The sequence below is a fragment of the Tetrao urogallus genome (genome assembly GCF_951394365.1).
Source record: "Tetrao urogallus genome assembly, chromosome: 1".
Lineage (NCBI taxonomy): Eukaryota > Metazoa > Chordata > Aves > Galliformes > Phasianidae > Tetrao > Tetrao urogallus.
The window spans coordinates 170951879-170969788 of record NC_136813.1 but is presented as its reverse complement, the minus strand read 5'-3'; the positions used below and the strand labels follow the sequence as shown (position 1 = coordinate 170969788).

The window sequence follows — 17910 nt, the reverse complement described above, 5'->3', positions numbered from 1 at the left end:
ATTTTTTTTCCTTGCAAAAAAAAAAAAAAAAAGGACCAAGTTGAAGTGGCCTTATTCTTCAGCTCATGCCAGAGCTATCGGAAAACATAGCTTCATTTTTAGGTAGGGCCAGCTTGAACTTTTACTGCAACTAAGTCTGTTATAAATTGAATTGTTGGTATACAAAAAATGGGGATGTTATGGAATTGATTGTAATCTCTTGGAGTTTTACATCATGAGTTCTGGTTTAATCTTCAGAAACTTCCATCTAGTACCGTGGGAATAAAGCAACAAAGGATTTTTCAGGGACCCACAGTGTAAGTAGCACTCAAACGTTCCTATTGTTGATATGTCTTCTGAGATGAACTCAATAGTGTGCACTAAAAAAAAGTCAAGCAATATTGGGCGTTGCTTTGCAAGTCAAATAACCTGTGATGTCAGAGTAAGACTGGACTCTGAGCTGTTCTGTACGTTTAAGTAGCTTGTTAAATAATGTGGCTTTCCCTCAAGTTTAATGTAGAGCAGCAATAAAAGCACCTTATGTGGTGAAATTGTTTTTTGTTAAATCTTTCAGATTCTCTTGTTTAGGAGGATGTGTCAAAATCATATGTATCTTTTACATCGAATGAAATAAAACACCTGATTTCTACCCATTAAAATAAATAAATTTTATTTAATAACATCAGGTTACTGTGGAAAACTAATTGCAAAGTCCTGGAATTTTCACATGAATAAATTTTTATTTGTAAGTAAGCTGGTATTGGTTATGCTGCTATCCAAAGTAATAACAGAAGAATTTGAAGATACTTAGCAGAGGCTTGAAGGTGGAAGTGGGTTTGGTGAAGGCTGGGTGGGGGGGTGCATCTAGGAAGCCTTTATTGTTTCCTTGCACGATTATCTTCTACAGAATGTAATGGAGGACATAAAAGAAGCCTGACTTTAGTTCTAGCTTTTGTCTTCAGGTTTGTGCCTTCTTTTTTCTAGCCATCAGAAGCAAGCATGCATATTATGAATATTTAACCTGTTAAAGATGGGTCTACCACAAAATATTTAACTACTGCTTTTAAAGCAATAAATGGTTTAATAATTGTTCTTAAATCATTTAGTTCTTGTGAAATCTGCCTCCTTTTCCCTCATTCTCTAACTCATCCTCGCAGCTGCATCCTTTAATATTTCAGTTATACAAATGAGCTCATTTTGGCCATGAAAAATGAGAAAAAACAGCAAGGATCCCATGGTCTTTTTTTGACTTGCCACAAGATACAGTCATGCCATCTCATTCTCTACCTTGAGTGGGCTAGTTGCACCATTTCCTTCTGTTGCAGTAAGCTTTCTGATGCTTTCAGTAAACAAGACTTTGGTAATAATGCATGTTTCAAGTAAGTGATGAAGAAGAACTTTGTGTGGTTTCTCCTACATCTTGTGGTATGAACTTGCTGTTTTGTTCAAAGAGCTTCATGCAAAAGTACTTGTATGAGAAAGCTCCAGGATACGTCACTTCCTACATGAAAGGATGAGAACATCTGCAGCGCGTTGAGGACAGGGGAGCAAAGGAAGGAAAGGTGAAGATGGGAGTATGTCTGCCTCAACAAATGTATGTGTGAGTAAAGGGGCAGGACACAAGAAGGTTGTGGCTGTTCTCCCCAAGGAGCACTCGGCTGGGATCTGAGCCACCTGGAAACTGCTTCATTGTCAGCCACAGCTCTCAACTGCTGTGCTAGTCCTCTTTACGTGTATGAGTCTTAAAGAAGCTGAAGATGCCTGCCTTGAAATGCTGTCTGCATCTCTCCTAGCATCGAACGTATTTTTCTTCTTGAAAGAGGAGAGGCTTTGACAGCCTTACTTGCTCAAGTGCTGGTTCAGAAAAAGCTTTCTGTTGCTTGGCATGTTTTGTTTTATAGACATTAATGTGGCTTTTAGTTCCCTCAGATGTTGATGAGACTAGAAAACACTTGTGTTCATAATAGTTCCTAAACTGTTTGGATTATCTGCAGTTTAGAAGCCAAGTGGTAAATCATGAGGAGAAATAAAGTGTTAGTGCTGGGTATATTGACAGGGTTTTCTGTGCACAGATGGAAGGGCCATACCCCTCCATAAACTGGCTGGAGTGGAGCACAGGCTAGAAGCTGCTGGGAAGCTTTTTCAGCTTTCAGGTCAATACAGGTGGTTGTGTCCTGGACCTGATACCTTGTTTCTGATGCTGTACTGGGCATGTGAGGGATGCTGCTTTTTGCCTCCAGGCTGTATACCAAAAGATCCAGCACCTGGGTTTAGCCATTTCCTGCAGCAGCCTCTGTGAAAGAAGAGTTTCTTGTCTGCACAGGCAAAAATAAAAACATAAATAAATGATGCAGCAGAGAAAGAAGGTCTGTGCTTTACTTGAGATATTTCATTACATTTCTGATTGTCCTATCTGTGGCCTCAGAGATAAGGCAGCCTCAGGCTGGCTTAAAACCAACTGTAGTTTCTCATCTCTGCTCCTTTTACCCTCTTTTATCCTTTCAGCCAAGATCTGATGTGTCCTTCATAGGCCTGTGTTCCTCAGGCATCCCTTCCAATCCTTAAGTATCAATCTAGGGTAAGTGTGATAATGTACAACCCAAATCTTTACTGAAAATTAATGATTTTTTTTTTTACATCAATTAAAAATTGATCACTGGCCTCAGAGGTACTTAGTTGTATTTTTACTTACTTCCTGACCCTGTCATTTCCTCACTAGGAAATGTGTTTATCCTTTTAAAGTCGCCATTGCAATAGCCTGTTGCAATAGCCACAGAATGGTTTGTTCCTTTAGTAGGGCATTGGATGCAGCCCTGTTGATGTGAGAAAAGCACTCCCAATTGAGGGGAGGTCTCCTCTTTGAGCTTGGATAGTGGTGGAAGGGAGTACTGTTTTCCATGGAATACAGCCTGACTATTTCTATGATGCTTCAGTGATCACTTCTGGCTAATTATCTTACTTGGCCTTGAGTATCTTAGCATTGTCTTTATCAGCACCGCTTCATTTTCCCAAGTATCCTGACTCATCCTTTCCAATTGGAAAACTGGGTGGATAGTGTCTTTTATGGCTTTGATGTATGCACTCTCAAATTTTATTGAAAGCACTTAATATACATGTGACACAATGCAGAAAACTAAACACTGTGCTAATTTTCGTGGTATGTTAGTAAATGAAATAGTCTGTTTATTATTCTTTGAGGTGTATAGAAAATAAAACTTTATTTCAGGGCTGACTTGCATATATATGGAGAGGAGTAGGTATCAGTAGAGAGTACTAGTCCAGCCATATTGTGTAATAATGCACACAAATCACTGCATCCTCTTCATTAAATTTCTGATCCCTAGGGATAGCCCGAAGCAGCTAGTTAGCTCTGTTCCTCTAATGCTACAAAGCAAGATTGCTTGGATCAGATCCTTAGTGTTGTGATAAATTGGCAGCAAAGTCAGCTCAAGGAGTTACCACTCCTGGTCACCTCCCTAAGCCCTTACCAGTGTGTTAGTGCTCGGTTTGAGGCTACAAATGCAGCCAAAGCTCTTCTTTGTGATGTTTCTGTGACCCATATCACTAAACTGAACTGACCCAGGGGTCAGGGCAGGGCTAGCAGTGCGGACCATGCCGTGTAACCCCAGCCTGATGCTCCAGAGCCAGCTGAGATAAAATTGTTGGTGTTATCCCAGATGATATATACATCCTATAGAAACTGTGCATTTAACATCAAAATACTGCTTTGGACGTGTTGAGATATGGTAACATCGATTTAATTTCTTAGATTATGGAGCAGATTAGACTGTAAAAGACTGGGATGCTGACTTAGCTGTCAGCTGGTTTTCTGCTGCTGACATGAGGCACAGTGCTCCTTTCAGCACAGACAATAAATGATCGTCTATGTAAATAATAGTGAGTTCTCTTTTTAACCTCTAGCGTGTTGGCAGGCTTTTGCTCTAGAAAGAAATGCTCGTGAAGTGTGTCTCATTCTTTTCCACATTCAAATGCACGCTTTTAGGTTTTTGTGGATAATACCTATAGAAATCTTACCAGTCAGAATTTTCAGTTTTAACTGGGGCAACCTGATATGTGTAGAGCTTGATATTTAAAAATATCAGAATAAGAAATGAGAATTTGATCATTCTTGAAGAATTAACAAGGAAAGCATGGAGTTCATTTAAAACTACACTGAATAGTCATAAAAATAGCAGGACTGATGGGAAAACGCCATGGCCAAACCTTGAGCAAGGCTGTGATGTTTCAGCTCGTTTGCAAGCTCACCAACAGCAGAGCATTTCAGAAGGCCTTTGGCCCTTTTTGTTAATGAAAATTTGGTTCTTTCTTCCGTTGAATTAATCTGAACTCCATATGTGTGACAGCCTTAGCAGTCCTGACTTTGTTGCACCTCTTTGCTGCCCAAGTGAGGTGCCATCCACCTGCTCTGCACCCAGCCATGGACTCCACTTTTTGCCTGTGCTGGACATCACCAGTTGCTGTGCTTCAGCGGCTCCCAATGAACTGCAGCCTCGTGCTCCTGCCTGCAGTGCACCTCCAGCCCCAGTGCTGACACAGTGACCAGACAGCATTTCATTCTCTGCTGTGAAAACCATTCATTACTTTACAGGACCATCCGTGGAATTACACAGCTGTCAATTCAGTATGACAGCAGACCCTGGCACAGTGTTAATTTCTTAAGGTAGTGTATTTCAGCATTAATACTTTGTATCCATCAGTGCTTTTGCATTAGTTAGCTCTAGCATTTATTTAATGTGGAGTTCACATCTGTCATTTGTGAAGGGGAAAAAAGCATATTTGATTTCCTGAAACGCAAACTGCAAGAGCAGTTTAGGGAAAGTAACTTCATGCAACTGACTGCTGTGGGCTTTGCCTGTCCTTGAGCACTGCACTCAGCAGCACCTGCCCAGTGGTTTTGCATAGACCCGACTGGAAAGCCAAGACTTCTTGGGTAGGCAGACAGGTGATGTCTACAGTATGTTACAGGCTGAGACAGAGTGCCTCCTTTGGCATGGTCTGCTTCAGTGGTAGGAAAGTAAACCTGTGGCATTTTTCACAGGTTTGCTACTTTTCACAAACTGCTGCTCATTGCACAAGGGGCTCGGAGATAAGGCCTTTCTCCCACTCAAATCCTCTTGCTCAGATGGGCAAATGCACTCAATGACCTAAAGAGAAAGGATGGGTTGTAGCAAAGCTTCAGCTCCCTCATATGACATTTGTTCAGCCATCCCAGCTTTCACAAACCATGTTGTTGTTTTGTAAACCATGTCCCTACATCTCTTTCTTGTCTTTTGTCATGCTTTGAAAAAATAAACTCTTTCCCCTTTCAGCCAGAAAAAAAGTCTTTTATTAATAACATTTATCAACAAAAAAAACATTTTTATTTTGCCTTTTAGATCTAGGTGACTGCTCTGCAGCCTCAAATAGGAGCTACCCAAGCAGGCACTGACACCCTGAATGTGTTGGCCCTCTCACAACTGCCCCACTCCTCAGTGAGATGCTGATGTGCATGCCCCTCCTGCTCCAATCCACAGAAACAGCCCTTTGAGATCTTTTCTCCTTGGCAAATCCCTGAAGCTGAACTTGTGTCCAGGAGCCCTGCACTATTTCCTCCTCATTATCTAGCTAGGTCAATGCAGTGAGATTGGCCGAAAGGGGAGGTCAGTCCCCGAAGACGAACCGGTACATAAAGGACTTCTCTTCCTGATACTCTACACAAGGCAACAACGTAACACAACACAGGTTTTGTTTCCTTCCTCCTGACCTACACATCCAATAGACAGTGAGGGGGAATCCGGTCACTATCTTTCACGAGAAAATAAATGACAGCTTTGAAAGCCTCAACCAAAGTGTCTCAGCAGATATATTTGTAACAACTGCCTGCCCTTGTGGAATGAGTTAAGGGACTGCAGCCCCTCAGCAGTCCTCCTGTTGTCAGTGGGAGTCCCGCCACTTATCACTGGAGCCCAATTTCACTGTATGCAAAATGGGTTGAAAAGAACAGAAAAACTCTACAGGATAGTAATTAATGGTCGTTTAGAACAGCCAAATAAGTGCTTCTCGTCTCTGTGTCACCAGTGTCACCACTGTGTCAGGTCAGTTATAACTGACCTGATTGTAAAAAAGAAGAACATCTCAGTAATAACCTCTGAATAAGTTTCCCCTGCACATGCAAATGAAAATCAGTTACAGGCTGCTGCAATAGTAACAAACATCAGTAAATGCCAAAGGCTGCAATCTTAGCACATTCGTTTTGGAAACCTCTTACATAACTTGCATAATTTAAATATTTACAAAATATAAACTTTCTCATCTTATCAAAAATAGGTCTTTGCACATTTAAACAACAGAAATCCTTTCCCGTGATGCTTTTTTAAACCAGGAATTGTATCAATGCATAAAAATAAACAACCTTTTTCAGATGTAAAATAGAATTAAACTAACACGTGGAGGGGAGAAAACATTATTGATAACAGTTGAAATATTTTAGTGGTGTGAGCCAATCCTTCAGTGATATTGTGCACTGAACTGACTTGGGATACTAATGAAAAGTTCTATTTGTAGCTCCTGTAAGAGAATGTGATTGAAGTATTAAAATTCTCTCATTTTCTGACAGATTTATTTGGGCTGAGTCTCACATGGCTGTGAAAATGCTGGTGAGCCCCAGCAGGATGGCTGAAGACGGCAGGTTGACACACAGTCCAACACTGGGGCGATGATGGGTTGATTGCAAATTGTGCTCTTGGGTGCTGAGGAGATACCAGTGAGGGACTGCACTTCCCTCAAATACCAAGCTGTATTTCTGTCTCTCCTCAGACCTGGCCTTTGTGCATTTGAAAGACAGCTTGTACAAGACCCTGAGGTTGCTGTTTGGCACGCCATGCTCACCACATTCACTGAACTGTGCTCCAACCCACCCCATCTGTGGGCACAGTTTGCTCCAGGCCAATGGGCCGTCCTCTCCTATCCCACCTCTCCTTAGGCACACACGTTTCTGGGTACCAGGAGCTCTTCTGCACATCACACAGAGAGCTTTTCAAAAGGTCACAAAGGAAACGCTTCAGGATGAGCAGAACATACAGCACTCCTGTATTTTTTTTTTTTGTAAGACTGGTAGAAATGAATCATACAGCAGATCCATCTGATGTGTCTTACAAGCCTCCTAGCCCTTCATCCTCTGGCTGATAAGATCTTGGGTTCTCTGCACTGTACCCACTGATCACATTTATCTTCAAGATGTTGTAGCTATTCAAGTGCCAAAGAGATTTTAACTCTAAAACGGAGATGGCTCAAATGTGCCACTGGGAGTCTGTTGCTGTGGCTGTCCCTGTGTGCAGGCTGCTCTCCACTCGTGACTTTCATACACCAACCTTTTGGAGTATGCCCTGTTTGGCGATGCCCTGGAGGTGAATCCCCCATAGTCCCTGTTCCAGTAACTGCTGTCTGCATGGCGCACAGCCCGCTGTGGGGCGGTTTGGCTGTTTCTGTGCCGAGCCCTACTTGCAGGTGTGTACGTCAGTCATGGTCTCGCACCGCCGACAGCGCACGTAGCAGCACCAGATAAACTTGCACTCACACCTCTCCACGTGCCTGACCACATGCGTGTTGTACCCGCGCCCGCAGCACAGCAGGTTGCAGCCATCGGGTCCATCCGACGTGCGATTGCATTCCCTGCCCTGAGTCCCAGGGATGCCCAGTTTCTGATCTTCGACGCAGTAATTGGGCGATTTGTTCACGTACAACAGGTCTTCTTTCTGGATTGGTATTTTTCTCTGGCTCTTCTCTTTCCTGCGTAACTTTCTTTTCAGCTTGTCTGATATCTGTATGCTGTTTTCATACTTATCCTTTAAAAACCGGCCAATCTTTTCAAAGGAGGACATGGTTTTCCAGCAAGTTTTCACAGCACATGACCCAGAAACACCATGACAACGGCAGTCCACTGACATCAGCTTTGCTACAGCCTGAAAGCAAAGGGAGAAGACATTTGGATGTAGTCTTTCATTCATTGGGAATTCTCTAAGTATTTAATACTGCTACCGCCAGCCAGACCACAGGAAGGTGCATTTTATGAACCATGTTTCTACCTCCAGACTTCCAGCAACCCAGTGGCAGAATGATTGAGGTTGGCAGGGAGACCTGGCACAATCTCTGCTCCAGCAGGGATGCCCAGAGCAGCGTGCCCAGGTCCACATCCAAGTGGCCATTGAAGATCTCTGAAGAGGAAACTGCACAGCCTGTGGGCAGCCCATGCTGGTGCTCAAAAGATCTCCAGAAATGGCCTATATATGCACCTTGCAATGGCAATAACTAAGTAGTATCAAAATGCCAATATTAGAACTTTGTATTTCTCAGCAGCTTTTCTTTCTGAAGATCAAATGGCCCTTGTGGGGAACAGCAGGAGAGGAAGCAGCAAAAGAATAGCTAACAGCACCATTCCTGAGATGAAAAAGAATTAGCATCTGTGACATCTTCTAAGGGTGCCTTGAGGCTGGTGACCATCCAGATCACCAGTCACAACGCAGCCTGTGACCAATGATGGGAATGGCTTGAGGTGCTTTATGAGGGTCTGTGTGACCAGTGTGGCCCAGCAGCTGAACCCACAGATTGCTGGAGTGCCCTGGAGCACAGTAAGTGGGTACTCACATCCCTGAGTTGCAGGGAAAAGCCATGGAAAGAGACACCGGGGCTCTGCAGAGAGACCTTCACCTCAATCTTCTGTAGTAAATCTGAGGTGTTCCTTACAGTGATAAACCCTGATCTTGAAATGTAGGCATACACATACTACAATGGATTTCCACTGTTTCCAGTGCCCTTAAATGTGCACACATCTATGCTCAGATGGATGCAAGCAGTGGGCTGCACAACAGCTATCCAACCAACAGTGGAAATCTGCAGGCTGTGTTTAGCTTTTGCAATATGCAAGAATTTTGGCACATTTTATATGAAAGCAAGACTTCAAGAACTTGAAACTGTAAACAACCAATAACCTCCTTTATCTGGGACTGTAATTCAGACAGCCAGCCGACAACAATTAGCAGACAACCAGCATAGTACTTCCTTCTAGAACAGCTAATAGTCATGGTATAAAATTATACAGTTAGTCTTGTGACACATTACAGTTAGGATAAAAATAAGGAAAAAAATAATCACATACAAGATATAGCAGAAGGATAAGGTATTATAATTTGTGCTTCATTTTACCTTTTCATTTGTTTGTATTCTTTGTAGCCATCTGTGGGCTCACATGGGTTGGTGGTTAATAGCACGTAAAGCCATGCTACACTATTCCTTTTTATTGACCTTCTGTCTCACATTTCTTTTCCAGAATAAAGGTAGTTAGAAAACGTAATGGAAAGAGAGAATTTTAGTTTTTCTTAAAACTTCTCATACAGCAAAGCCAATACAGATTCACAATATTTTTCTATGGAGGAAACATTAAAGAGGAGGAAAAATAAAAAAAAAATATCTTCATGCTGTTTATTAAAGCTCACCTGAAATCTTCAGCTCCTTCACAGCACCCACAGATAGAAACCACTGACAATCTATGTTTTCCTCAAAATATCTTAGAAAGAAAAAAGAGAAAACAAGCCCATCTAACACCCTTAGTTTTCCTAGGGGAAATAAGTTTAATTTGTGCCTGTTCTCAAGTCCAGATCCCGTGGTGAGAGCAGAAGCTGGGAGCCTTGATACTGATACATAAATATTATAGGCAATTTACAAACAGAAGGGATTTAACAGTATTTTCCAATTTCAAATGATCATTTGTTTGCACCACAGCAAGTAACTGAAGTGCTGAAGTAGTTTGAAACCACATTGTGCTGTAAGCCTTGTAGTTACAGATGCAATGTTAGTCTTCACTGCAGCATGACAAGGTGCTAACTAGGGAAGAAACAACGGAAGGAAAACACAGGGTTTGGTTTGAAGAAAAAAAAATATACTTCCAAGTCTGCTATGACAAGACACAGTAAAACCTGGACATGGGAGAATGATTCGGATGTTGTATGGGGAAGTCCTGAACATGTCTGCTGGGTGTTAATGGAGAGTGAGTTCCATGTGGGCAGCAGTTCCATGTAGCCCAGCAGTGACACTCAAGAGTCTTTCTCTGAGGATAAATTAATGAAAACAGGAGTGGAAAATGATTCTAAACAGGAGTGGAAAATGATATTGGAGTCACAGGTTAATGTCAAAGTATGAAAAAACAGCATACATTAGCTGTATATGAAACATCAGATCAATGTGAATGCTACCAATATACATCTGTGTGGAGTCATTGAGAATATACACTGCAATCACAAACATTTGTGTTCTTGTTCAGCATGGCTTTGGCTTCTTCCATAAAGTTTTCATGCAATCTGCTTTCAAATGATCGATGGTGTCATCACAGTTGTGCTTGACCCCAGGTTACTGCTTCCCAGCTGCTAGAATGGGCAGGTTTTCTGGTTGGACGCCAACACATTTTGGGCCAACTCTGCTGACAGCACTGGGAGCTGACATCTTGCTTTGTCTGATTACAAAACACAAGCCTGGACCTCAGGCTGTCATGTGAACTCCATTAACAAACTCCAAAAGTTGAACATCTGGCAAAATTTAGAGACTGGGAATCTTCTTTTGCTCTTTTTCTTGGAAACAAATCTAATCCAGTGCCTACAGAGCTGACACAGCTTTCTGTGGGGACGTGGCTACAACACACTGTAGAGCCCAAAGAAGCATAATTTCCAGCTTCACTCCCCAGTCGGTGCTTGGTGTCACATCTCTAGGTTCACATGGGGAATATTTTCAGTTACTCATGAAATACTGGGACAGAAGTCTCCCTAAATAGCAAAACTTCATACAGATGTTAGGATGCACACTGCTGATCACACAAACACAGTGGACACATGTCCACCAGTACAGGCTGGGACAGTTTTTTGGTTTCCTTAGGTTGGTCATGAAACCAAGAAGGCTGTTTGCTTGTGAGAAATGACCAGCGTCAAACCAAGACAGGTCTATGATGGCCATATTCAACCACAAGCCCACACGCTTGCCTTTTGCTGACCCTAAGTTGTGTTGGTGCTGGCAGAAGAGTTAAAGTGTTAAACTGGACACAGTGATCAACACTGATCTGTGTTAAAAAATAACCTAAAAGAAGGCTATTTTTAGGTGACTTCCTTTCACTGATCTGATGTAATTAAGAGAGGGAGTGACATGGGGAAGGAAAGTGTGGTTGTAACAGGCAGATGGGCAGAAAGCATTTGGCTGCAGCTGAGTGTCAGTGGAATTGTATGTAGTCTGTGTACCCCTTACTGCCAATCACTGCTGAATAACTCCAGGTCAAGCCCTCTGTTTGCAGTCCCTATTCTCAGCTGTGAGGCTGGGACTGTGACCACCTGCTCTGTGGTGAAAACCAGCAACTGCAATCAAATATCTTAATTTAAGGCACAAACAGATGAGGAGTACTCATGAAGATGAGCACATATTCTAATGGAGGTACAACAGTCAAGAGCAGTTGCAGATTGCTATCATCCTCAAGTACCAATAAAAATTAACCCTCTGAGGAGCTAACCTACTTGCATGTGAGAAGATGAGTCCTCCAGGTCAACACACTTCACTGGTGTGTGATTGAACAGGAATTCTTCCATCAGTGGAAAAATATTACTACAGTAGTACCTATAATTTTTATAAAGCAGCTCACATATGCATATCTAAGTACACTGAACATTACAATTCCAAAAGATGAAGAATAATTATCTTATAGCAAAATAAGGAATGAAATATGGACCTTTTGAGGTTCAGGTTAGTACTATAAACAAAGCACAACTCAGTCAAATTATCATTATTCTTTCAGAATTTGTATACCTTGGACTTAACTATGAAATGTAGAGATATAAAATGGGAATGGGAAAGGAACAAGAGAATTCCCAGCATACCATTTCCATGAGTTACTCCAAACAAACAGTATTGTCCCTGGAAGATTGCTCTTGCAAGAAACACAACCAGGAACATGATAGTATTTATTACAAAAGGTCATAAGGTACCAAAATGTATTGCAAAACATCCTTCCTGTAAGCCCCAAAACATGAAGGTCAACATTTTCCAACATCTAGTCAAGGATTTTGAAATTAGAAAAATGAAGAGTTCTGCTAAACTTCACTTCAGTTAATATCACTATTAAAAATCCCAAGGACCAACAATAAATGTTCTCTTTCATCCTGGACGATGGTCAAAATGTTTACTTCAGCCTACAGCTTGCTATTAAGTTACAAAATATTTATGCACGGAAGCTAACTGAATACTCTGCATATTTTCATCCAAAATAACAAACAGTAAATAGACCATTGCTAGAAAACCATCAAAGCTAAGGATCTTCAGGCTTGCAGTGGATGATAGGTTTTTCTTTTAAGTGAAGTTAGCTTGAAAAAAATGATCACGTGCATCATATGCACCGCATTTTACGAGAAGTCTGAAACCCTACTATGTCTTCAGGACCTGATGGACACTGATGGGTCACTGTAGATGAGCTGATCCAACTTAAAAGACATTAGCTTCAAAAGAGAAGCTTCTTTTCTAGTTTAGGGAGATGGCAGCGTTCTCTCTTTAAAGCTAACATGACCCCAAACAGCAGGGCTGGCCCACCTGCAGAAAGCAGCTGTAACCCAGTGTGGGCATGAGTGAGCTCTGAGTATAAGGGTGATGCAGGAAGAATAGATGCTGCCACTGAAGGCAAGAGGATAGCAAATTGCTGCTGCTGCTGAGCTAAGTAAGAATAGAAGAGAGAATGGGGCTTCAAGGAAACAATCTGTGTCACTGCCACCTAAACTCAGAAATAACATCTCTTTTCTTCCAGAGTTCATCAAGTGTCTTGCACTCTGTTTCCAACATCTCCACTGTCACACTGATCTAAGAAAATGTCACTCTTTCACAGACTTGTTTTACTGATTTCCATGAATTCAATTCTTTTCCTAATTCTCTGCAATGGGAGATACAACAGAAGTCTCAGTGTACGTGAAATGCAGGTTGGCAGGAGTGGACCAAAATGTCACTGTGGATTGTTGTTCTCTTCCTAATGACAAATATGACCATTAAAATAAAAATCTATATCTGTATTACACACTAAATAACGTGAGAGATAAAGAGATTTAAAGAGAGATTATTTTCTGGAGATTATTACCTCCTCTCTTAATTATTTCTCTCTACAAATGTGACTAATAACTTTTTGCTCTTTCTCTAATGAATAACCACTTAATCTCCTCCCCTTTTGTTAATATCCCCCACTACACAACACCAACCACCATTCCTTGGAGATGATTTAGCTGCCCGACATCTAATTGAACTTAAAGTAACCATTCTCAGCATCTTCTTCGTTTTCAAGTTTATTTCATAGAATTGGAGAATGGTTTGAGTTGGAAGGGCCTTAAAGCCCACCCAGTCCAACCACGTGCCACAGGCAGGCTGCCACCCACCAGCTCAGGCTGCCCAGGATCTCATCCAACCTGGCCTTCAGTGCCTCCAGGGATGGGGCATCCACAGCTTCTCTGGGCAGACTGTGCCAGGGCCTCACCACCCTCTGAGTAAAGAATTTCCTCCTAACATATAATCTAAATTGCCTCTCCTTTACTTTAAAGCCATTCCCCTTTCTCCCATCACTACACTCCTTGATATTGAGTATCTCCCCATCTTTCCTGTAGGCTCTCTTCAGGTGCTGGAAAGCTGCTACAAGGTCTCTCCAAAGCCTTCTCTTTTCCATGCTGAACAACTCCGAATCTCTTAGTCTGTTTTGATAGGAGGTCTTCAGACCTAAAAAGGGTGTATGTCTCTCAAAGATTTGCTATTTTTCCTACAATATAACTTAATTAAATAAAATATATTACCTCATAACATATAAAAGTAAGTTTACTTTAAAACAGCTCGCAGTGGTACCACCGTGGTTCTTTTTTGAGATGTTGGCTTACTGTGGCTATTCCCAAACCATATCTGATAGGAAAGTTATTTTCTACAAAACCCAGCCATGCTTTTTCTGAAATTCCAGAGTTACAATGTCGGCCAGCAAGTGTGAACAATATGTTGTCCAAAACCAGAGAGTTACCATTTCTTTTCTTCAGTTACAGCAGTTGCCACTGAGCAGAATAGATTTAAAGAATTGTGGGGCCAGAGAGAGCCATCAAACGCTTATGAAGTCAACAACTCCCATGTAAAGCAGGGAAACTAATTTTAGAGCAAGAACCAGAATGCTCTGTCATTGCAGATGTAAAACCTCAGCCACCTGATTTTGGACTCACATCACCTGTACTGGCTATTTCTGCCTCATTTACTGGGGTTCTCTGCAGACCAGCACAGAGGAACCAGTGTTCCATACTCATGCACTATATGAGGGCAGGAACACTTTGTTACCAGAGCTTTGAATTCTCTTGGGAGAAGATCTATTTGAAGCCAACCTTCTCTCTTTGCTTTGGTTAGTGCCCTAGCCAGTGGGCTGCTTTACAGTAGGACTGTCATTTCCAACCCATCTTTCAAAAGAAAAGGTTAAATCTCCTTTTCCTCATTGATCCTAGATTATTGCCCACAGATAAGGACCCCAGACTGTGGATCCCACATGAGTGATGGTCTCCAGTGAGTCTGTTCATTCATCATCAAAAAGAATTAAAAACCCAAGCAATAACAGAATATTACAGATAATAAGGGAAAAAAATCTTCAAGTAGTATTCTGATAATGAGACTAGTTAAACTTTGCTATGCAATAGAGTATCAATTACCTATTTGTGAGCACTTTGATCAGCACTCCAGAATCAACGTGTATTTTGTGAATTTTATTTGAACCCATGACATTTACTTAGTTAAGAACAACTTGATTCTGGTTTTGTAAGTGTTGACTTTGGAGGTGTCAGCCCAGTTCTTGCCACTTGTACCTGCAGTCAAGGACCAGCCTCACTTGACTGATGCCATTTGCGAACAGAACGAAGCTAACCATGGCTTCCATGCTCAGCAGCAACACGTACCTGCCTCCCAGCCTCGTTGTTGTGCAGATTCATCGCCAGCAGTCCGTTGCCACTTTTTCCTGACGCATTCCTGATGGGCGCATCCAGGAAGCTCCTGCTGAAGGACATCCCATAGTGGATGTCGTCGGAGCAGCCGCCCCAGTGCCAGCCCTCGCTGGCCGAGCCCCCGCCCTGCAGCTTGGTGTCACAGGAGCACTCAGTCACGTTTCCTGCGCTGCAGGAGCGGGTCACGGCATGCACCAGCCCTGCTGCCGTCACTGCATACACAAACGCGGACTCCTTCGTGCCTGCAAGGCAATGCAGGGCTGTTAGCTCACGGCTCCCTAGCTCTGCATGCTGGCGGAGCTGAGGGAACTGATTTTACAAGCCAGAGCATTATTAAAAGGGAACAGTTCTGAAGTTAAAGTTGTCACACCTTGGTCTCCAGAGTTAACTTGTTTAAAGGAGCCGTCAATATTCACATCCAGAAAAAGACTTCAGTGCCTATTCATGTGGCTATGCTATTAATTCTGCTGTTTCTGGCTGCTGGATTCTTGGTAACTGCTTTCTAAATCTGGTTGGGAACTTTATTGGTCAATGAAACTTTTGAGCCAATTAAGCTTTAATCAAAGTAAAGCACAACAAAAAATCCTCACCCAGCTTAACCACCCTGACTCTTTGCCCACTCTGATTTTCACTATTTGTATCAATTGGATGAAGAAGTCAGTTCAGATCTTGGAAGATGAACTTCAAGATGTCAAGATCCCGGGGTAATTTGGTACGAAGCCGAAATGTACTTCATTTTCAAATGAGCAAACACTGAGGTTGCCATAACACACAAAACATATGGCCCCCTGATTCTTAAACCAGGCAGTAGTTGGGATGGCACAAGAATATGTTGGCCAAGTGCTCTTCCAAGCAGTTACCAGTTACCTGGCCATGGCAAGGACAGCAGCTCACAAAGCCCTTATCTGCTCCTGCTATATCTGCTATACCCAAAGAATCATGGACGCACTTGCTTGGGCCTCTCCAGTGATCCTGGCACAATGTGGCACACAGCACCACACACTCTCTAAGCAAACCTGAAGTCAATCCCCAGCACCTAACTGCAGATAACATTTCCCTGTGCTAATTTCCACTTGTAAAAACAGCCTGCTATTCCCACTCCCAGTACTCCTGCTCATCAACTGGAACGTTCTTGCTCCTTCTTCCTTTCCATGTCAGTCTCTGGTGCCAGTTCCATCACAAAACCTTTCCCTGGAACACAACAGTGGCTCAGCAGAGTCACACAGCTGTGGGGCTTTAGTGACAGTTCTTCCCATTGGCCAGAAGGACAAACAAGGAGTGCAACCAGGCTGCGTAGAGAAGAGTGAAAATCTTGCTCCCCTCCCCATTTTGGAACACACATCTCTTTTCATTGCTTATTTTATGATTCTTTTTCCCCCACTCCTGTAGTATAAAGTGACGATTGCACAAAACTGGGACGAAGTGCTGCAATACTTAATGGAGCTCACGTCGGTGGCTGTGTGAAATCAGCAAACAGGCCTCAAAGGGAACCTGTAGGAGTAAAGCCCTTGGACTGCCATTCCATACAAATGCAAACTCCGTGTTTGTGTGCTAATCTCAGCAGTTCCATCATCAGTTCATGCAGTGGGAGCAGCGCTGCTCTGGTTGTGCTGAGTGCTACCTCTGACCGAGTGCATGTGCTACGTTTTAAAGTAATTCCTGTTCGGTTTGGGGTGTGAGCAGATTTCTACCTGCAAGCAAGCACCTTTTTGAAACCGTGTGTCACCAATTTAGCAATCGCGACACAAGTAAGGGCACAGCAACCTCAGCCTAAGAATAACATTTCAACACAGTTTAAATCTACTTCAAGGTGCCGTCATCCCCGGGAGCGTGAAGCAGAGGATGACAACAGGTAGCAGCAGCAGCTCGGCCAGACAACGTGGGCAACTCCCGGGGCGACACTCACCGCTGTTCAGCTGCTGCCCGAAGGCGGCGGGCGGGCGGCGCGGGGCGGCGGGCGGCGGGCGGCAGTCCCAGCGCTCGTGTCGGAACTGGCTGCGGCACTCCTGGAGGCCGAGACGAGCTCCCTCTCGGATGGCGGGCACCAGCTCCGGCTTCTGCCTGCACAGCTCCTGCTGCCCGGGGCTCAGCGGAGGGCTGGCGCAGCCCGGCTTCTCCGGCCCGCCGGCGGCCGCGATGCCCAGCCACCTGCGGAACAGCCCCGTCAGCGCCGGGACCGGCGGACCCGCGCCGCGCTGCCCCGATCCCCGCATCCCCGCGTCCGGCTACTCACATCCATGTGCCGCCCGCGGCGCCGGGGCAGAGGGCGAGCAGCATCGCCGCCCGCAGGAGGCTCCGACCGAGGGCGGCCCCGCGCCCCATGGCCGCGCATCGAGCCCCTACTCGGCTCCGTCCTTCACGGGGACAGCCCGGGCCGGCGAGGAGGGCGGCGGGCGGGGAAGCATCGGGAGAGCTTTATTCCCTTCAAGGTGAGAAAGTTGGGCTTGATGCTTTCCCCCGGGCCGCTCCCGGCTCTGCCTCCCCCGGCCGCGCATTGGCCGCCCGGGGAGCGGGGCGGGCCGGGGCGGGGAGCGGGGAACTGCGCGCCGATCCGCACCGCGCCGCACCGCCGCCCGCCCCTCGGCGCTGTCCTTCTCTTCCTCCGGGACTGAAGCTCCTGGGGGGATGCTGGGGAAGTGCAGGCGCCGCGGGGTGTGCTGCAGGCATTGGGCCTCAGCGACTTCGTGCACAGAAAAGTGGCGTAAGGAGGGCTGGTCGTAAATGAGAATTTTTCCCACACGTTTTATTTAAATTTCCCTGTGCTTTCGTAGTGCTAGATAACTGGCCGTAGAGCCAGCATCACTGCTCATTTGTCCAGTCCTGTTAACTTCATTCTAAGCCTTATCAACTATTAATTTAGTATTTGTTAATCACTTGTGCAAAGTCTTGGACAGAAAGGCACCCTCAGCCCATG

At 44.0% G+C, this 17910-nt stretch overlaps 1 protein-coding gene across 1 annotated transcript; it reads right to left on the bottom strand.

Annotated features, from left to right (window-relative positions):
• Window positions 1-7475: 7475 nt before the first annotated feature.
• On the bottom strand, window positions 7476-17518 carry WNT16 (Wnt family member 16; the record flags this gene model as incomplete). Its single annotated transcript, XM_079541186.1, is given in 6 exon segments — window positions 7476-7940; window positions 14952-15238; window positions 16903-17144; window positions 17230-17360; window positions 17362-17481; window positions 17483-17518. Coding segments are annotated over 6 exon segments (1254 nt in total). The 5' UTR covers window positions 17492-17518.
• Window positions 17519-17910: the final 392 nt, after the last annotated feature.